The sequence below is a fragment of the Lissotriton vulgaris genome, chromosome 2_1, assembly GCF_964263255.1.
Source record: "Lissotriton vulgaris chromosome 2_1, aLisVul1.2, whole genome shotgun sequence".
Lineage (NCBI taxonomy): Eukaryota > Metazoa > Chordata > Amphibia > Caudata > Salamandridae > Lissotriton > Lissotriton vulgaris.
Window position 1 is genome coordinate 1,969,697,936 of NC_141687.1, and position 15,646 is coordinate 1,969,713,581.

Here is a 15,646-nt window from a genome sequence, read left to right on the forward strand (position 1 = left end):
TGGAGAGGATGGGGCTTTATTGGTGTGCTTTTAGGGACTGGGATAAAAATGTTTTCCAGGGCAGCTTTTACCTCCTAGTCCAGCTCTGTAGTATGAAATAATACCAGCAGGTTTGTCTGGTCTTTTGTTAAGATTGTACCAGGTCACACTCCACCATCTCAAATCTACCAGCCCAAAATGCATGCTTGTCCGGTATACTGCGAGGGGCACCTAGCATTTACTTCCGCTCAATTGTATGTTACAATTTCATGCAATTATGCAGTAGTGAACCCCAAGCAAGTAGTGTTAATTGGGTAGATAAACCATGATGTCCCTTGTTAGTTTGTTAATGTCCACCAACTTGTGATTTAGTGGGCATTCACAAACTCCTCTCTGACCTTTTCGCCACTTTCCCACCTTGCAAATTGGTGCATTTTTGCTCCAGCAAAGAGCTTGAGTAAATCTCTTACAGGGGCCGGAGGGGAAATGGAACACATGGCATGTTTGCAGGAGTCAAGGGGTTTCTGTACAGGGAAATTACTTCAAGTTAAAACCCAACAAGATTTTGGAGGCATGCTGAGATCGTGGTGTTCTGCAAACCGGGGAGACCTCCGGATCGCCATGAGTCGTATCGCCCTATCTCACTTCTAAATATTGAGGCGAAGATACTGGCGAAGGCGCTCGCTAACCGCCTCCTCCCATTGATTACCACCCTTGTCCACCCGGACCAGGCCGGCTTTATGCCACACAGGGCCACCAGATACAACATTAGGCGGGCCCAAGCGGCCTTGGAAATGATGCGAGCTACCGGCTCCCAGGCGGCGTGTTTGTTGGCCGATATTGATAGAGCCTTCGACTCGCTGAGCTGGGCTTACCTACAAGCGCTTCTGCCTCGTCTAAATCGCGGCCCCATTTTCTCTCGTATATACGGCTGCTATATACTGATTTGACAGCGTCTGTGCGAGTGGCCGGTGCGATCTCGGACACCTTCCCTATTGGAGGGGGTACCCGGCAGGGGTGCCCTCTCTCGCCGTACCTATTCGCTCTCGCGATGGAACCTCTCGCGGCATGGGTGCGTATAGACACGCAGATGAAGGGATTTGAATGGGAAGCTGGGCCGTCCGACAGAATTGCGCTCTATGCTGACGACGTACTGTTTTTTCTTACAGACCTCAATAGGTCGGGCCCGAGAGTCCTTGATATCATGAGGGTGTTCGGAGAGGTTTCGGGGCTTTATCTTAACGTGAAGAAATCCATCTTGTGGACCCTGGGCAGCGGTGTGGCCCTTGGTAATTGGGCGTCCGCCCTACAGGAGGCGACAGGAGGTTTTAAGTATCTTGGGGTGTTCCTAACTGACATCCCTGGAGTCTCGTGGGAGCGTAACATTGTTCTTGTCTGGGACAGGGTCCGATCGGATATGAAAACATGGTCCTGTATGCCCTTGAACTTGTATGACCGCTCGGCCATCTTTAAGATGGTGGCCCTTCCTCGTCTGCTCTACCAACTGCAGAACCACCCCTATCCTATCTCGCCGCAGTGGTTTCGCCAGGTTAACTCGATGCTGGGCCGCTTTCTTTGGGCAGGGGGTGCTATTCGTTTGGCCCTCCGCACCTGTTTCCTCTCTACATACTGCGGTGGCCTGGCGTCATCGGACATCCTATCCTACTATCAGGCATCCCATCTATTGATACTCAACGAATGGTGGTATGGAGATCGGAGCGATCCGGCGTACGCCCTGGAGAGATACTTGATGGAACCGGATACTTTGCATACGTTACTGTACTCGGCGGGGAGGAGGAAGAGGCTCCCGGTGGTTACGCGGGTTGTCTTCCAGGTCTGGCGTCGGGCGCTTAGTCGTTTAGGATGGTGGAACAGGCTGACTGAGGAGACCCCGCTGTGGCAAAACGGCCGCCTACCGGCCTTGGCGACTTTGCAGGGGTTTCGCGGCTGGGACGCGATAGGGATCTCGGCGCTGGGACATGTCATGAGGGGCACGACATTTAAATCCTTTCAGGAGTTGAGGGATGAGTTCCATATGCCACAAACCAAGTTCTTCAAATACCTGCAGTTTCGACATGCTATCTGCCCTGCCTTGGAGGGATTGGACTCCCTACCGGAATTCAGTCTACTAGAAGCCAAATTATTTATGGGAGAACTGACAGAAAAGAAAATATCCCGCATCTATCAATCACTGGTTATTCATTGCTCCCCCTCCCTGGACGGCTGGCGGTCTACTTGGGAGAGAGACGTCGGAGAAATTGATGAGGAGGGGTGGAGGGAGGCCCTCGCGGCCCCAAGGGAGGCGGCCATAGCCGTACGACTGCGCTTTATCCAATTCAAATACCTACACAGGGCTTACTACACAAGAGAGAGGTTGTGGCGGGCCGGATTGATTGCCTCCCCCGATTGTCTGAGGTGTGGCAGAGAGGTGGGCACGTTCCTTCACACAGTATGGTCCTGTGGGGCACTGGAGAGGTATTGGGGGGGTGTATGGGACTGTTTGTTGAGGTACTGGACTGGCAGCTCCCACGTACATTGCAGCTGGGCCTTCTACATGTCTTGGAGCAAGTGGGTGGCAACATATATAAAAGACACTTGTTACTCCTGGGTCTTACAGTGGCCAAGAGGGACGTGGCCCGCGCCTGGAAAGACCCTAGGGTTCCCCCGATAGAGGTATGGAAGCGGGGTTTGGACTATTATATGGGACTGGAACGTCAAGTGTTTGAGGCCCGTGGCTGCCCCAGAAAGCACTATAAAATTTGGAAAAGGTGGGCGGAATACAGGGGGCTGTGGCTGGAGCCACCGACGCAGCAGGATGTAACTGGAGACCAATTGTTCTGAGAACCGGGGCGATGGTAAGAGTGTATTACCACTATTGTATAGACTGATTAGCTTAGATCCAGGTGGCCATCATGAACAGGGCTAGGGTGGGACTCAAGAGGGGGTCGTTTTATGGGGTTGGGGGGTAAGGGTAGTTCAATGCCAATGCTTTATCCTACTTACTGTACTGATTGCTATTCTTTGCTTCTTGATTATATGCTCACAACCCCTCCGGTGTTCGGAGTACTGTGGATGTCTTGCAATCGTATCTGAAATGACAATAAAATTTTGTTCTGGAAAAAAAAACCAACAAGATGAAGTGTAGTCCTATTGCTAGCACCGCGAACAACTTTAAGTACAACAATAACTCAAAATGTACCTGGAAGGCTTCCCACTTCTTTGGGCTTCCACGTTAACACAACCTTCAGCTTCAAAACACACATAGTGCACAAGTCCAAAATTGCATGGCATCAGATAACCAATGCTGCAAAGAGTAAAGGCATTCCTCCCAGACAACTGCATCAGAACAACCAGTCAGGCACTCATTCTGACCCACCTCACGAGAGGCAATGCTTTACTTGCCAGACTCCATTAAAGAGCTTTGTACATGCAAAGGCAAAGGTCTTTGGAAACTCAACAGGATATGACTAATATGCAGAGACCTCCACAGAAACCCTTTACACACCAGTATCACCGTCTTGCCTTCTGCATAACCCAGAAATTGTACACGGTAGCACATCACCTTACCTGGTATTCAAGATACAGACCTCCAAAGAGTGATGCATGACTTGCAATAGCAATATTACAATACTTGACACCACAAAATGCAGAAGAAAGAGATCAGGATTTCTTAATCTACAAACCCAGGGTTTAGAATTCTAGACCGAAATCTGGTGATCACCATCTCCCCTTCTCTTCAGAAAGAAACGCAAGGCATAACTGTTTAAATAATACCATGAAACTGTGTAACTCCCCACCTCACAAACTTTGATAAATCAACATGGTGGGTCATATGCTACAGCCTCACATCAAAGTGCATGTTCACCACTCCATCCTTCTCTCCTCTCCTCGTTTGTCCTGTCCTCACCGCAGCCAATACCCTCTACCTTCACTATTCCATGTCCCATTGCTCCCAAAGTGTACTGCATTTTTTACTCTGCAGCACTCCACTGCTTTGGAACTTTGTCCATGCTATTGGCAGCCTCATAAAAAAACATATATACATGAAAAAATATTGCTAATCAAGACATCACTGCAAAAATGCTACGATTGAGGGCAGAGCCATAAGAATGAATCTTCATCCTATAGCACTTTCAGGGTTGTCATTTAGTGCAATATCTTATTATCATAATGGCCAAACTAAGACACTTATGCTTTAGCATTTGACCAACTGAATGAATACTAAATTAGTTCTGCATGCCTTTTTAGTGATCTGGTTGCCTGTCCACATGGTGTATTGCCAAGGATCTGATGCAAAACCACAACACTACCAAAGTAAACTTATAATCAATATAAATGACCATGCTAGAACAAGCACTGGCAAATGCTATGAAACCTATTTACTTCAACATTGATTTTTTTTTGTTGGTCTTAGACCGTTACCGCGAAGGCACGTGCATCTGTAGTAGCCTTCTTGGAATGGGTTTGTCAAACATATCAAAATGCATGAAAAGTGGCCGCCAGAGATGCAAGCTTATCCACTGCAGCCATCTTGGAATACATTTTGTTGTGTTTTAATAAACGTTGTTCAAAGATGGTGGAGCTATCTTTAAAAAGGATTTGTTAAAATAAAATAAAACCCCATTCAGAGATGATCACTATAAATGCGTATGGGGAGGCCATTTTGGAATGGTCAGAAGACCACTTTAAAATGGATGTCTACCAATAACGTGGCAGGAGTCAAAAAAGTAAACAAAACACCAGGGGGCTGAAGGACAAGAGGACACTGGGTGAGGGGTGGGAAAGGAGGAAAGAGAGGAGGATGGAGGAAACAGGTGAGTAGAGCAGAGAGATAGGTAGAGAGGCGGGAGTAAATAGTCCCACCTATGCACTCCTTAGCAAGGTCTGATGTCAGTGGGTGGATACATTATCCAACCAAAACACTGTGCAACTGCAATGCTCTAAGATGCTCTAAGAATAGGGAGAAAAAACTTCAAATCAGGAGCAGGGAAGTAAGACAGACAACAAAGCTATCCAAGCACGAACAAGAGACTGACCGAAAGCCGTTTTAATATATGTAATGTGTTAAAAATAATAGGTATCGAACAGTCGGCAAACCTGTCTGGAGCAACGGCTTAAACCAGTTAGTGCACTAGCATTCCAATATGCCAAATTAATCACAACTTCTAAAGTAGTAGGCGGCCCACGGCAAATACTATTAGGGCAGTTCTTAGAGAAGGCCTAACTGCCAGCGTTCTTACAATTGACGTTTAGTGATCTGTTTCAGTATATTATTAACATAATTTGGCTACCCTTACCATGATGTTTGTTCAGCTAAGCCACTCCTCCCTTTATAAAAATTTGTTTCACATGGCCAAACACTCTGTTTCAGTCACACTCATAGCTCCAAGTCAGCAGATAGAATCTGCATTCCTTGTACTGGTCATGGGATGGGATAAATCCCATGGGATAGAAGACTGTGACACAAGATTCGCCTGTGGGCCAGAGTCCCAATATACTGATTACACCATTTGAACCTTTTTGGGTCTGGTTGGGTGGGGTGGGGTGATGAGAATAAACGCTGGTCTTTGATGAAAGTTTGACAATAAGACAGTGTTCCCACCACGGTCCCGGGTTCAAAGAATTATTCATAAACTCTGAAAATGTACATCCGACTAGAAAAGTAGAAGGTGCATCGGAAAAAAAAAAAATTATGAAAAAAATCTGAGTCCCACAAAGACCACAGTGTGGGCTAGGACCTTTAGCCAAGAGAAAGAAGTTCCCCTTGGTTGAATAAATTAACACCAGAACTATTTCTCTTAATCAAACTACGCATACCCAACCATACAGCTCTTACCATATCCTCATGTTCTCAGTGTTATATCCAAAATATACCCCAAATAGAGATGTAATACTTACAAATATTTGTTTATTTTTAAAATTTCATTGAAAACGGTCATAACATTTCTTCTACCAAAAAAACAATCAATACATTGTTAAAAATATATGCATAGCGTAAACTGTACATCCTAATACATAAAGGCTAAATATGTTAAAATACGGCACAAAAACGATAACGTAAAATACAAGATAGAAACCCAATAGGCACAGTTTTATACAGACTGTTGCACACCAAGATCCAACACTGTGAACTTATAAAATGAAAACCCTGGTTGAATAACTATTCCTTTCCCAGGCGTTTTAACAGTTGGATTCAAGAAAAGCAGGCATTGACGCTTTTCGGTGGTATGAAGACAAGTTTAAGTCCCGCCTTCTTCAGGACTCTTGATAAGGGGTTTCACTCCTCTTCTGAACAGTGTTATAGCCTTAATGGTTGGTGTATTTAATGTTGGTTTATTCAGATTAGAACAACTCAATAGTTTCTGTTAGTTCATGTGGCCTTTACGAATGATTGGCATCCAAGTCCCAATGGATTATTCTACTAGTTTTAACAGATAACGTTATGTCCTTATTAGCATTTTCATAATCATAACATTGCTTCCCCTGTAGTTTAGCCTTTTTTTCAGCTCCAATTAATTTTAGACACTTAGCTGTGTCTCCTAGGTCAATCGATTGACCCTAAAGGTTATGTCCCGTTTTTGGGATATATTTTTTTGTTCGGGCTTTTAGAGCCAATCGAAGAAACGTTAAGTAAGGATATAAGGATACACTGTTGAAAAGATCAGTATAACCCCTTATCTAGAGTCCTGTTGCAGGTGGTACTTAAACTTGTCTTCATACCACCGAAACACATCAACAACTGTAAAAACGCCTGGGAAAGGAATAGTTATTCAACCAGGGTTTTCATTTTATACGTTCACAGTGTTGGATCTTGGTGTGCATCAGTCTGTATAAAACTGTGCCTATAGGGTTTCTTTCTTGTATTTTTGTATTTTACGTTATTGTTTTTGCACCGTATTTTAACATATGTAGCCATTATGGATTAGGATGTACAGTTTATGCTATGCATACATTTTAAACAATGTATTTATTGTTTTTTGGGTTAAAGAAATGTAATGACCATTTTTATGTTCTGATTCACAGAATTTTCTATATTGAAATTTTCAAAAATAAACAAATATTTGTAAGTATTACATCTCTATTGGGCATATGTTTTGGATACTACATGGAGAACATGAGGAAATGGTAAGAGCTGTATGGTTGGGTATGCAGGTTTGATTTAGACAAATAGTTCTGGTGTTAATTTTTCAACCAAAGGGAACTTCTTTCTCTTGACTGATCAGTGCCCTGTTCCCTTGGACAGTGGTCCACCTCTCTAGTTTCAACACATAAGACCTTCAAGTCAGTTAGCCAGATATTTTTCATTAGGTGCAGGGGCTGCGGTTCAGGGGGGTGTTAAGGGTGTGACACCCGGGACCCAAAACATGTATTCTTGGCTTAGTAGTTGTGTCAGGCGACCGTGAATAAAGCCTGCAATGTCTGTGTTGGTTTTTCTCCTAATCTGATGAAAACAGGCCTTTCAAATTTTAAAGTGTACATTTGTCCTCAGAGACAAGAAGAGGTTTTAGTTTGTTAAGATTTTGAATGGGGAACCTACAGACCAATAGTGAGTGATTTACAAAGATAGTAGTAAATCTGCACCCCTATATGTACTTATGAAGTGGTGCAGATTTACTACTATTCGGAATTCACAAACATTGGCAGTAGTAGACTTAAAGAGCTGCGCCAGCTGCAGGTTACCAGGCATACTACTGGCAACGTCGTGACATTTTGGTGATGTAACATTTTTGAAAAGACAAGGATTTAGGAACAAGAATTTCAAATGGACACAAACTGACAACAAAGAATACTGACTATGGATTGACAATACACAGTATAGCATATGGTAAAAAAGAGGCTTTATTTAATTATATTATTGAGGATCTAATTTGTTAACATTCATTGGTTTAGATTCAACAATGAATCTCAAGCTGTGCTCTTTGTAATTTTCATGCGTCACAATACATTTCAATATAAATATGCAATTCATAAATAGATCCATAAGGTACAAAAAATATACATGAATACTTAATATTAATCCGAAAACATGGATAGAAATAAATTATAATTGCTACGCGCGTTTCGGCTACTAGCCTTCATCAGGAAGCCATGATGTACGTTCCAAATGTACCTATACAAAATACATGAAAAATCCAGATCATTGTCAGTGTAAAGTCCTAATACTAAAATTACATGTGCATTCAGTGCCTAAATCCTAAATCCTTGTCTTTTCAAATAATATAGTGATCCCGATTTAGGAACTTTAGTCGGGGATACCTCCTTTTCTTACACACGATGTAACATTTTTGAACGTTCCATTTCCAGAATGCAGATTGTACACTACAATACATTTCCACAGTGGGAAAGGTCGCTTTACAGTTGGCCTGGACATCCCTGTTTTGATATTAGTGCAACATTTCTTAGGGTGGGTGATGTTGTGGATAAAAGTTCTACCCCTAAGTAGGAACGGGTGTCTTCCTCATACTCATGGGGGCTGACATCCAAGTGGGCCAGTAGGGATCCCAGTGGCTGCATGCATGGGCTGAAACCAATTTGAGATGCTGCATGTGATAGGCTTATATCTGGAGAAGCTCATTTGGAATTGTTTGTCAGGTATAAGTTGACCCGTTGAAAGTTGGTGCCTTTGAAGCTCATTCAGAGTGCCACCATGTTAAGCTTTTCTTGGTGGTCGATTAGTATTGAAGGTTGCATACATATTTAATAGGATAAACTGGTGGGATTCACTAATTATTGTCTGCAATCTTGAGGGCATTGTCAGTCACTTGAAAAGTTGTTGCCACTGTGCTGGAATAGGATCTTAAGCTGGAATAGTAGTGCTGTTGATGGGCGTTGAGTTGGATGTTGAATATTGATGGCTTCCCCTGATCTTTCCAAGCAACCAAAGGTGTGTGCTTAGGCGAAATTTAGTGATGTCATCCTGAGCCAGGGTTGTTTTTTTGAAGAGGGGTAGAATATGATCAGTCTTTAGGACATAATACCTTGAGGAAGTAATCCATTGCCAATGTTTAGTAGCGGTGTCAATACTTCTCTAGGTATTGCTTTTATGATTAATGATGGGATGGTTTCATCTTCATATGAAGTGAGCTTTTGGGGACTGGATTGTATTTCGAGGGGGTTTTAAATATTGCTCACTTTCAGACATAGGTGTGCTGATGTCACATGCAGGTGTGCTTTTGATATTCTCTCGAATCTTACACCTTGAAATATTTGTTGAAGGCTGTGCACTTCTCATTGGATCAGGCTTGCAGCTACCATTTATGCAGCCGATACAAAGCACCGCTCCCCTGCCTGCCCTGCATCAACTTCTTTCAGCTATTAGTCAGATTGGCTTGATATATTGTTTCTGAGCGCCTGCCAGAGACTTTCTCGGTGTTTACTTCTGCTGGAATGGGGTGGGTGTGGTCATTGAGAGGTATGAATAAGTGCGATCAATTGAAAACTGATGGCATCCCTTAGGGCACTCTAATTAATGGTGTAATCCTCCTCTTGTAATCAGAAGATAAACATGGGTAGTTTTCAAGGGTTTTATTTGCTTTGGGTCAATTATATTCACTTTATGTCCATTGTCAATAAAGTTTTGTTGCAAAAAACATTATTCAATCCGATTCCATGGATATCTATTGTTAAATACAGCTCCAATGCATTTCGGGCATCTGCCCTTCATCAGCCTATATTTACAACAAGGGGTGGTGAGGGACAGAGTCTCTGAATTAAACAGAAAGCTCTCACCCCGTCAAGAGATCAGGGCTAGATCCAACACCGTTTTTTAGCTCACTGCACCATCCTAGTTTCAGAACCTGGCTGTATGCAAATTAGTCTGTTCCTGTCCCAGTGCATGATGGGAACAGGGCAAACCAAACTACAAAAGCCAATTCTTACACTGGGAAGGAAACAAGCTCCCGGGGACCGGTTTCTGGCATTACAGCCGTCTTCGGCCCGGTTTGCTTGAATCCTGATGGTGCAATGAGCAAGGGTCTCACATCTGAGAATACCCTTCCACGCTTAGGGTGGACAAAAATATTTACAACAAGGGGTGGTGAGGGACAGAGTCTCTGAATTAAACAGAAAGCTCTCACCCCGTCAAGAGATCAGGGCTAGATCCAACACCGTTTTTTAGCTCACTGCACCATCCCAGTTTCAGAACCTGGCTGTATGCAAATTAGTCTGTTCCTGTCCCAGTGCATGATGGGAACAGGGCAAACCAAACTACAAAAGCCAATTCTTACACTGGGAAGGAAACAAGCTCCCGGGGACCGGTTTCTGGCATTACAGCCGTCTTCGGCCCGGTTTGCTTGAATCCTGATGGTGCAATGAGCAAGGGTCTCACATCTGAGAATACCCTTCCAAGCTTAGGGTGGACAAAAATATTTACAACAAGGGGTGGTGAGGGACAGAGTCTCTGAATTAAACAGAAAGCTCTCACCCCGTCAAGAGATCAGGGCTAGATCCAACACCGTTTTTTAGCTCACTGCACCATCCCAGTTTCAGAACCTGGCTGTATGCAAATTAGTCTGTTCCTGTCCCAGTGCATGATGGGAACAGGGCAAACCAAACTACAAAAGCCAATTCTTACACTGGGAAGGAAACAAGCTCCCGGGGACCGGTTTCTGGCATTACAGCCGTCTTCGGCCCGGTTTGCTTGAATCCTGATGGTGCAATGAGCAAGGGTCTCACATCTGAGAATACCCTTCCACGCTTAGGGTGGACAAAAATATTTACAACAAGGGGTGGTGAGGGACAGAGTCTCTGAATTAAACAGAAAGCTCTCACCCCGTCAAGAGATCAGGGCTAGATCCAACACCGTTTTTTAGCTCACTGCACCATCCCAGTTTCAGAACCTGGCTGTATGCAAATTAGTCTGTTCCTGTCCCAGTGCATGATGGGAACAGGGCAAACCAAACTACAAAAGCCAATTCTTACACTGGGAAGGAAACAAGCTCCCGGGGACCGGTTTCTGGCATTACAGCCGTCTTCGGCCCGGTTTGCTTGAATCCTGATGGTGCAATGAGCAAGGGTCTCACATCTGAGAATACCCTTCCACGCTTAGGGTGGACAAAAATATTTACAACAAGGGGTGGTGAGGGACAGAGTCTCTGAATTAAACAGAAAGCTCTCACCCCGTCAAGAGATCAGGGCTAGATCCAACACCGTTTTTTAGCTCACTGCACCATCCCAGTTTCAGAACCTGGCTGTATGCAAATTAGTCTGTTCCTGTCCCAGTGCATGATGGGAACAGGGCAAACCAAACTGCAAAAGCCAATTCTTACACTGGGAAGGAAACAAGCTCCCGGGGACCGGTTTCTGGCATTACAGCCGTCTTCGGCCCGGTTTGCTTGAATCCTGATGGTGCAATGAGCAAGGGTCTCACATCTGAGAATACCCTTCCACGCTTAGGGTGGACAAAAATATTTACAACAAGGGGTGGTGAGGGACAGAGTCTCTGAATTAAACAGAAAGCTCTCACCCCGTCAAGAGATCAGGGCTAGATCCAACACCGTTTTTTAGCTCACTGCACCATCCCAGTTTCAGAACCTGTTCCCATGATGCACTGGGCCAGGGACAGACTGATTTGCATATAGCCAGGTTCTGAGCCGGGATGGTGCAGTGAGATAAATAACGGTGATGGATCAAGCCCTGATCTTTGGACTGGGTAAGAGTGGTCTGCTTAATTCAGACACTCTGTTCATCACCACCCCCTTTTCTGAATCGTTTTTGGCCACTATAGGTGTGGCAGGGTATACTCAGACATGAGTCCCTTTCTCACTGCACCATCAGGATTCAAGCAAGCCGGGCCGAAGACGGCTGAAATGCCAGAAACCGGTCCCCGGTAGCTTGTCTCCTTTCTGGTGAAGAATTGGCTTGGTAGTTTAGTCTGCCCTGTTCCCATGATGCACTGGGCCAGGGACAGACTGATTTGCATATAGCCAGGTTCTGAGCTGGGATGGTGCAGTGAGATAAATAACGGTGATGGATCAAGCCCTGATCTTTGGACTGGGTAAGAGTGGTCTGCTTAATTCAGACACTCTGTTCATCACCACCCCCTTTTCTGAATCGTTTTTGGCCACTATAGGTGTGGCAGGGTATACTCAGACATGAGTCCCTTTCTCACTGCACCATCAGGATTCAAGCAAGCCGGGCCGAAGACGGCTGAAATGCCAGAAACCGGTCCCCGGTAGCTTGTCTCCTTTCTGGTGAAGAATTGGCTTGGTAGTTTAGTCTGCCCTGTTCCCATGATGCACTGGGCCAGGGACAGACTGATTTGCATATAGCCAGGTTCTGAGCTGGGATGGTGCAGTGAGATAAATAACGGTGATGGATCAAGCCCTGATCTTTGGACTGGGTAAGAGTGGTCTGCTTAATTCAGACACTCTGTTCATCACCACCCCCTTTTCTGAATCGTTTTTGGCCACTAAAGGTGTGGCAGGGTATACTCAGACATGAGTCCCTTTCTCACTGCACCATCAGGATTCAAGCAAGCCGGGCCGAAGACGGCTGAAATGCCAGAAACCGGTCCCCGGTAGCTTGTCTCCTTTCTGGTGAAGAATTGGCTTGGTAGTTTAGTCTGCCCTGTTCCCATGATGCACTGGGCCAGGGACAGACTGATTTGCATATAGCCAGGTTCTGAGCTGGGATGGTGCAGTGAGATAAATAACGGTGATGGATCAAGCCCTGATCTTTGGACTGGGTAAGAGTGGTCTGCTTAATTCAGACACTCTGTTCATCACCACCCCCTTTTCTGAATCCTTCATCAGCCTAGTTTAGTCACACCGTTCATTTTGTATATCATCACAGGCGTTTCTATTAATTTCATTTGTGACATTATACACTTTACCTATTGTGCAATGTATGTTGTTTTGCTTTAGATGCTCCCCGATGAAGGGCAGATGCCCGAAATGCATTGGAGCTAGATTTAACAATGTATATCCATGGAATTTGATTGAATAATGTTTTTTGCAACAAAACTTTATTGACAATGGACATAAAGTGAATATAATTGACAAAAAGCAAATAAAACCCTTAAACTACCCATGTTTATCTTCTGATTACAAATCGGAGGATTACACCATTAATCAGAGTGCCCTAAGGGATGCCATCAGTTTTCAATTGATCGCACTTATTCACACTTTACTTTACTCGCCCAAGGGTGGAGGGCGACACCTTAGGAGCACCTATTGAATTTGAATACCTTTGACACAACTTTTTAAATTTCAGGCTGTGCACGGGCCAATCTAATTCTAAAGTCATTGAGAGGTAGACAGGGGCCTGCACTGCTTCCATTGGTGCAGCAGGTGCAGTGGTACCATAGCCCAGAGGCTTGAGGGGCTATTGAATCCTGATTTTTGCTGTATTTCAGAGTTCAAATGGCAGCTAGGGGGCCCATTTGCTTCTTTTCACTGGGCCAATGACATGGTCAGATGTTAGTGAATATAGTTGTGGGGTTAGTGCAGTGCTTCATAGCCTTGGAGGCTACTGTGCTTTTGTTACGGTCCTCATTGGTGGGGTTTCTGTTTTTGATAGCATTGTCCTCTTTGATAAATTGCCTGCATGTGAAGTGTAGGTGTTTCGAAAGGCGGAGTCCTCTGGCAGCTGTGTGCGTCTCTAGTTCTTCTGGAAAGGGGTCCAGACTCTGCATCCAAAGTACTGTTAGGTTTGTTTTTTCTTGGATTAAAACGATATTTTGTTTGAAGAGTTTGCTTTTAGAAATAATTACTTTTAATAGAGTGTGACGGTTTTTACGAATTTGCAGTGTTTTTGTTTGACCTAACAATAAAAATGAACAAATATATAACATACATGGCACACCATTTGCATTGCCTTCATTACAGTCTGGTATGTTGTGTGTCTGCCAAGGTTAATGGTAAATTAAAATACAAATCTGTGTGCTGGGAGGTTCAATTCCTCCAGTATTGTTCATTATATCATCTCTCTTAAGTTACATGTCAAAGAACAAAGCACGGTTCGGAACATGGGCCAGTAAGGCGAAGCTGGGGTCCGTGCGGATCGCCTCCCGAAGGCGTAAAACGGCAAAAACGGGGGCACACTAGATTGGTCATCCCCATCCAGACTGCTAGTCACCCAATAACAGTGGAGGGGGGCAAGCGGTCAATGGTTTCAAAAGGGGACCTTCCGCATTGGGGCCCGACCACCGCGGCAAACGTGGGTTTCTACACAGAACAGGTCACGACTGGGGGCGATGGGCGTCGAGCACCTTGAAAATGTACATATGCCCCACTGGGTACTGAGTTGTGGTTTCCCTCCTTTAGGCAAGACGGGGGCGCCAGAGAGTATGGATCTTGGGACACTCGTACATAACCCAGGCACAACAGTGTGCGGTGGCGCAGCTAGAATTCAGAGGGATCTGGCTCTGTAACACAGAAGTTACTTGGCTGGGCCGGTCGGGCATGAGATGGGACCACCTGCTCCCCGTGGTACAAGGGATGCTACGACAGGGCGACGTGCTGCACGCTGTAGTGGTTCACCTGGGCAGCAACGACCTAGCGCCCATTGGAAGAAGAACCCTGCTGGAAAAGATGGTGGCCGGCATCACTGGCCAAACTACCCTGGCCGGGAGACGTAATATGTTCATAAGTAATAGTGTGCAGGGCATGGAGGGGGCCAATGGACCAGGGGTCAAGGCACAATATGAACATCTACCATGGCAAATATATGCAATGGTAAACAGCTGGAGTTTTGTAAGACACGGTCTGATTAACCTTAGGTCACCGGGATACTACTTGGAGGATGGGGTGCACATGACCAGGGTGGGCATGGACATGTTCATACTCAACATAGTCGGGGTCCTGGAACAAATGGGTTTTTCATGAACAGAAGCAATGGAGGAGGAAAAGGGGGAAGCTGCTGCCTATCGTTAAACCGAAAGATCCGAAGGGGAAAGTACCATAGGTAGAAGAGCTGCTCACACAGTGTCCTTGGGATGCCTCACGGCAGAGACACTGGGTGAGGTAATGACAGCACACAACCACAGGCAGAACAGAAGAGCTACTCGCACAGTGTCCTTGGGATGCCACACGGCAGCGGCACTGAAGAGCAGGCTAGTGGCAAGCAAGTTTCCAAAGCAAACGGGACGGCACTTGCAGCCCGGGCCAGTCCTGACGAACACCCACAAAGTCGGTAGCAAGGGAAGCCTAGACCCGTAAACACTGAGACATTGTTGCAAAAGGGGGCACATTGAATAGAAAATGCTGTCATACAAGGGCAACGCCAAGCATGGAGCGAACAATGCATGATAATAGTAACATGGATGATTGCGAATGACCAATCTATAACTTGTGAGATGTTTAATCCATGTTCTAAAATAAACTGCGGCCTTTCTATACACCGTAACCTGTTGTCACTGGAATGGTTTATGGGGGAAAGGGATGCAGGTTGGCAAGGGGTTGAGAAGAAGGAAGCGAGCTTGCCGCCTAGGAGGGGTTCATAACTGTGCTTGTGGGCTCTGCTATTTATTGACTTTTTGGGATTTCGGTAATGGCCTTTGTTTCTACATATGCTCATTTTTGTCTGAAAAAAGTCTTCTAATGTTCCCGACTCTTCTTCTCCGTTCAGGTTTTAGAAAGAAGGGGCTGGACAGGGCTGGAAGAGATCACTCGACTTCTCAATGGAAATGAATTTGCAGGCATATTAGGTAAGTGCATGTTATTTATGT

At 45.1% G+C, this 15,646-nt stretch overlaps 1 protein-coding gene across 2 annotated transcripts in view; it reads left to right on the forward strand.

Moving 5' to 3' along the window:
* VPS33B (VPS33B late endosome and lysosome associated) overlaps positions 1-15,646 on the forward strand; it is a 792,141-nt gene that overhangs the window by 659,737 nt on the left and 116,758 nt on the right. For both annotated transcript variants that reach the window (XM_086958170.1, XM_086958171.1), the window contains exon 22: positions 15,547-15,625. In XM_086958170.1, coding sequence (XP_086814296.1) covers positions 15,547-15,625 — 79 coding nt within the window. The remainder of the gene's footprint in view (positions 1-15,546; positions 15,626-15,646) is intronic.